Source organism: Vombatus ursinus, unplaced genomic scaffold (genome assembly GCF_900497805.2).
Source record: "Vombatus ursinus unplaced genomic scaffold, bare-nosed wombat genome assembly UNPS02014872.1, whole genome shotgun sequence".
Classification (NCBI taxonomy): Eukaryota; Metazoa; Chordata; class Mammalia; order Diprotodontia; family Vombatidae; genus Vombatus; species Vombatus ursinus.
The window spans coordinates 8,885,855-8,891,952 of NW_020954650.1; the positions used below are offsets into that span (position 1 = coordinate 8,885,855).

The following is a 6,098-nucleotide window of genomic DNA, read 5'->3' on the forward strand; positions in this document are numbered from 1 at the left end:
AAGCAATGCAGAAATAACATGGCTACTAAGTCTCCTTCTGGTATAAGGCACCAGAGATCCAGGCTTGTAAACTGGAATGGCAGTGGGGCTGGGATTCAGTGTCAGTTCTGGGCAGGACAGGGAAAAGAATATGGGGAGGGAAACCCTAGGGAGTTGAAAGAGCGAAAAAAGAATTCCTGTTGCCATTCACAGAAATCAAGGTGAGGTTCTAGTTAATGGCCAAATTCAAAGTACAAAGAGCAAATATGATGGAAATGTACACTTACCTTTCCTCTTCTTTTTGCCTTTCTTCGGCTTCTTTTTCTTTACGTTTCTGTTCTTCTCTTTGCTGTTCAAGTTCTTGAAGTTTCTGCCTTTCAAGTTGCCGCTTTTTAATTGAGGCATCACTAAGATGTTTAGTTGAGTCAAAAGAAACCTTTCCAAAAAAAAAAAAAATTAAAGCAGCAAAGCGCCTAATTTTTAATTACCAAAACCCATTCTTTAAAACATAACTGCACTTATATACAATTCAGTAGCATATCTATAGCACGAAATAACAGAACTATAAATGACTGATGGCCCATTTATTTCAAATAGTCAATTCAATGAATGAAACTCTAACAGAATTTAGACTTACTTAGGATTTTACCACACAGTGAACACAGCACCAGACTTGCAGTCAGGAAGGCAAATCTGGCCTCAGACACTTTTTAGCTGTGTGACCTTGAACAAGTCATTCAACCTGGTTTGCTTCAGTTTCCTCATATGTAAAATGAGCTAGAGAAGGAAATAGCAAACCACCCCAGTATCTTTGTCAAGAAAACCCCAAAATGGGGTCAAGAAGTGTCATATATCACTGAAGATGACCACCAACAAAGGATTTTACTTGCCTTAAGTTTGTTTTCCCAGTTTCCAATAAAATATTTTTAAAAGATCTTTTTTTTTTTTTTTTTTTGCCATGGTGTAGTAAAAAACATGCTAGTTTTGGAGTCAGGACCTGGGTTTAAATCTTGATTTCACTGACCATTGGGTAATACCATTCAGTGGCAGTCAAAATACGAACTTTTTAAAAACTATGTTTTATTAATTTAGATAGCCTACTTGAGAATAAACTGCTGCAGGTTAAAAAAAAATATATGGCCTGATACCATTATTCATCCACTCCAATAAATGTAATTTTCATAACTGTTTGAAATCTAAAGAAATACTATTATAGGAACATTCCAATTTTTAGGTGAAGATGTTTACCTGTTCTATAATTTCTCTACAATTTTTTTTCTAAGTCTGAAATCAAGGCTATAGTTTGGCCATCTTGTATTTAAATATTTTCTAAATATTAAAAGTTACGGGAAACTACAGGCAAAAATATTGCAATTTCTCACCTTTATATTGCAGGCTACTGCTTTGCCATCTTCACCTTTATACATTAGTTTCATACCTCGCAAGGCATTCATAGCTTTGATAAAGCCAACATACTCTTTATACTGAACATAAGCTTCAAAGTTCAAATGTCCACCAAAACTAAAAGTATGAAAATTTCTGCCAGTCATTTCTTCTCTATAAGGGTCCAACATTGGGATGTCCACATTCCGTATTTCTCCAAATGTCTCAAATACCTTAATGAGAACATCTTCATTTGGTTTTTCTGAACCTGATTCTTTCAAGGCAAACCATTTACAAGGTAGTCCTTCCAAATGAATTGTGTCTGGTCTCTCTCCTGGCAGAGTCTCATTCATATCTTTTGCATCACGGAAAAAGGAGTCCCAGTCATGCCGAGTTGGGAAATCTATTTTAAACTCAGCAGCCCTAACTTTTAAAATATCTGAGAAACCACTAAGCTTTATTGTTTTGCCATCAAGACATGCAAGAAAAGACTTAACCAAACTTTTATTTTCAACTTCTCCTTCAAAACGGATGAAATCCATAGTGCTTTTAGAAATTCGAAGAGTGGAAAATTGATGACTCTGTACCATTCCTTTCAATCTTTCCATCACTTCCCAATTAGAAATGGATTTTCCTGGTTGCTTCAATTGTGGAAGTGCCACACTAATTGTCATTTTTGTAATTGGCTTGAGGTATAATCCATATAAACTACAAAGTTCAACTGCTTCAGATGTATCATGAACTATCGTAGCAGCCGCCATAGCCAAAAGCTAGACCTAAAAAAAAAATCGTCAAGATAGCATATTGAGAAAAAAAAGTTACAACACTGACAGGTATTCCAAACTTCAGCAGCAGAATAAATGTTAAGGTGTTTTGTTTTGTTTTAATTCCTATCAACAGAGAATGACTGAACACCCGATTTTACAATTAATCTATAAATAAGATGAGAAATTAGTCATATTAAAAATCAACAGTAAATTGTAATGACATAAGAATGAGTTAAGACAAATCTCAGTATTTACATCATCTCCAAGTTACTAATAAGACAGTAAAAAACCATTAAGAATCAGGATTTACAGTAGGAAGAGACTTCCAAGATCAGATAAAGCAATCCACTGCCATTTCACAGATAACCGAGGCTTGAGAGTTTTCCATTTGCCTCAAGTTCACAAAGAGAGTTCCAACTGGAACGCCAGGTGACTGACTCCATATATGAGGTTTTTCCCACTACATTTAGAAGCCTCTCTCATTTTTAAGAAAGCCTCCACATCTTGACTAAGAATACAGCTAGGGCACTGGGGGTGGGGGGCGGGGAGCCCTCGAGGATGGGGGAGTGGGGAAGAAGGGTTCGACTGATTTAAGGGAAATCAAATTCGCTAAAAAAGCATCGGACCATCTATCTTACACCTTTTACTTGCCGCCTCTTCCACTGCCTCTATTCACAAAAGATTCCTGTACCATTCTCATTAAAAACCTTCCAAGCTACATCCTATATAAATCAAATCAAAATTTGTTTTCTGAGTTTTGCACTATGCAAACAAAACAATAGAAGTGAATGAGGAAAAGATATAACCACACCTAAAGAATGAGGTATAATCACAGAGCTCGACATTCTCAACCAAAAGGCCACTGAAGTCTGCAAGAAATGAACTCTTCCCAGATGGGTTCCAAGAAAGCACAGCCCGGGGAGAGGGGAAGGGGAGGGGCTGCAGTGGGGGTGGTCAATGAGGTACAAACACCCTGCTCCATTCCTTCTACTCAAGCAGGGGCGTCTAACAACCCCTAAGGGTACAGAAAGGATGTGGAAGAAAAGTGAGTCCCCAGGAGTTAGAGCCAGGACAGGCTTCAGAGCCTCCTCACCCCCCCCCCCCCCCCCCCCACTGTACCAAAAGGAAAAAAAAAAAAAAGGCAATTGAGGCCCAGGGATGGATAAGTATGATTTACTCAAGGTCACCGTGAGCCAGGATTGGAACTCAGATTCCAGATCCCGTGCTCTTTCCAAGACTTAAGTTTTGGGTCCATGTGCAAAGAAGCAAGGATGATGACAGCAGAATAAACCAATGAGGCGGATCCGCGAAAGGAGAGGAAGCAGACAGTGCCCGGGGATGGGGGGAGGGAAAAACAGCGCCCCACAACACCTGACGCCTCGACGTTCCCCCCTCTTTTTCTTCCTTTAAAGAAAGTAGGATAAAGCCCATGCACATCCCGAAACGAACCGAGGAACCAACTCCAAGGAACAGCCACCACACAGATGCAGTTCGCTTTTCATACACCCCGCACCCCCCAAAAAAAAAACCCAGAACCCCACCCACTCGCTCGGCCACCGGCTTCTCCCCGAGCCTCCCCGCGCGCTCCCGCGGGGCCGCGCGCTCGGGGCGGGGGCGGGGGGGGAGGCAGTTGCCAGGAGAGAGGGGGGAGGGGGAGCAGAGAACGAACAGATGGGGGTGGGGGGAGTGGGAGGGCGACCTAAGGAAAGCAGATATTCACCTGCTCTGGGAGTCTCCGGCTTTAGCTCTTCAACAGCAGGAGGCTTGCTCCCCTGCATCCAACCCTCCCCCTGCCCCCCCAACTCTCCCCTAGAAACCGGGAGCGGCCCCACCCCCCGCCCCCCAACAACACTTCCCTTTCCCCTTCCTTTAGCCACCGTTCTCCACTGGCTCCCTGGTCACATGACACTTTCGACACTACTAGCGTCTTCCCCTGTGACGCATTTCCGCTTCCTCAGAATCCGACTCGCCGCCTCGCTCCCCGCCTCGCGCGTTTCCGAACCCTCATCCCCGCCCCCGCCACCGTCCGGGGCCCTCTCCTTGCCCTTCCCCCAACTTCCCCGGCCCTTTGGGTCAGTGCTGGCCTTTAAAGGGACCGTGCGCCGGCAGCGCTCCCGCGGGGGGGGGGGGCCAGCGGGGGGCCCAGGCCGGAGTCCACGAGGGAGACCGAAGCGTTCGCTCCATGAGTAAGGCCCAGGGGACTCAGGGGCATTCCCCTGGCAACAATGGCGATTGGCCGAGGTGTGGGAGTTGTGGGCTCCCCTGAACCCTGGGCTCGAAGTCAGCGTCCATTCTTTACGGGTTGTGTGACCCCAGGAAAGTCTCTAAACCACTCTGGGCGTCGGTTTCTTTATCAGTAAAATCAGCTTGGTATCTGAAGTCTTACTCAGGTTCTTAGTCTTATTGTTTATAGTTTTATCAGGCAAGCACGGGGCTTTTTTTTTTCTTTCCTTCTTCCCTTCCTTTCTCCCTTTCTTCTTTCCTTCCTCCCTTCCTTCTTTCTTCTCATTCTTGCTTTTTTCCGTGCTTCTTTCCTTTCTCTTCCTTTCTTTTCTTCTTTCATCTTCTTTTCTCTCTTCCTATCTTTCTTTTCTTCCTTTTTCTCTTTCTTCCTCCTTTCCTTCCCTTTTCTTTTTCCCATCTTTGATTTCTTCTGGCCTTTCTTTTCTTTCTTCTGCCATCTTCCTTTCTTTTCTCCTCCCCTTCCTACCTTTCTTTTCTTCCTTTTTCTTTTTCTTCCTCCTTTCCTTCCTTTTTTCTTCCCATCCTGCCTTCTTGATTTCTTCTGACCTTTCTCTTCCTTTTCTTTCTTCCTTTATTCTTTTCTCCATACTTTTCTTTTCTTTTTCTTTCTTTTTTCTTCCCATCCTTCCTTCCTTGCTTTCTTCTTGATTCCTTCTTTCCATTTTAGACTTTGTATCCTTAGAGCCTAGCACATAGTAGATACTCAAGAAGGGCATATTGAATTGCATTGACGATTTTATACAGTATAGTGTTTTATAAAACACTGTCTTCACTCTCCTTTCCCCAACTTCAAAATAACTCCCATTCTGGTGAGGTTAATGAGATATAGAGAAAAATCGATAAATTTGGAAATTAGAATCCCTGGGTTTGAATCAGGGGTCTGCTATTTATTAGCCCTGTGACCTTGGACAAATCACTTACCCTTCTCCAGGCCTCTGAAGGATAAAAGGGTTAGAGTAGTTGGTCCCTTAAGGCACCTTCCAGTTCCAAATTCTCTTGTGCAATTATTGCTTCTCCCAGTCCCTATGTAAATAAGGTAAGACTCCCACAGTACAAGAAGTACTGCTCTCTATGACACTGCATTTTACCAAAGTGCAACCACTGCAGCAAAAGCAGCAGAACAAATAGAGCTCAAAAGATGTGGAGGTGTGAAGATCTTTGGCTTTTGAAACCTGTTTTGGTTTTTTTTGGGGGGGGGGTTTCTGATCCAGAAAGGTGTTGTGTTCCCTCTGAAAAGTATTAGGTGTTTGCATATTGATATTCGTTTTTTCATTTGGGAGAGTCAAGATTTGAGTATAATGTTTTTCTACTTTTCCTCTAGACCATTTGCAGGGCAAAATAAAGAAGGGGGAAAAATTACTCCTTTGGTATTGGCAAAAGTCGGGCTAGAAAACAGTCCAAGTAATAATTATGATTAAGAAAATGTTTGAGTTCTGTTTTAAAACTTTTCGCCAAAATTTCCTTTCCCAGGAGCACCTTGACAAATGGGAGAAAAAACAAAAACCCTCTATTTCCTATTTACCCTGCTCTCTTGTCTTCTGTTCTCTTTAGACCTGAACAAAAGACACCCTTAGTCACTTTAGTATTACCCACCCAAAACTACAAACAACAATTTCATCATTAGTTCCCTCTACAATGGAAAGACTGCATCATCATCATTAAAAAGCAGTCATTAAGGCACTCATTTGTGTGTTGCTATGCAAGGAATAATAAAAAATAACTAAT

General features: G+C 42.4%; 1 protein-coding gene across 3 annotated transcripts in view; it reads right to left on the minus strand.

Annotated features, from left to right (window-relative positions):
- The window catches only part of AKAP17A (A-kinase anchoring protein 17A), a 27,270-nt gene extending 23,333 nt beyond the window's left edge, over positions 1-3,937 (minus strand). Inside the window, exons 1-3 of one of the 3 annotated variants that reach the window (XM_027842440.1) lie at positions 3,850-3,937; positions 1,362-2,138; positions 267-415 (exon numbers count right to left, since the gene is read on the minus strand). In XM_027842440.1, the coding sequence (XP_027698241.1) occupies positions 267-415; positions 1,362-2,123 (911 nt within the window). In that variant the 5' untranslated portion in view covers positions 2,124-2,138; positions 3,850-3,937. Of the gene's footprint in view, positions 1-266; positions 416-1,361; positions 2,139-3,578; positions 3,599-3,674; positions 3,693-3,849 lie in introns of those variants that run through there. The other 2 variants (XM_027842442.1, XM_027842441.1) reach the window with 2 other exon arrangements.
- Between the last annotated feature and the right edge of the window lie 2,161 nt (positions 3,938-6,098).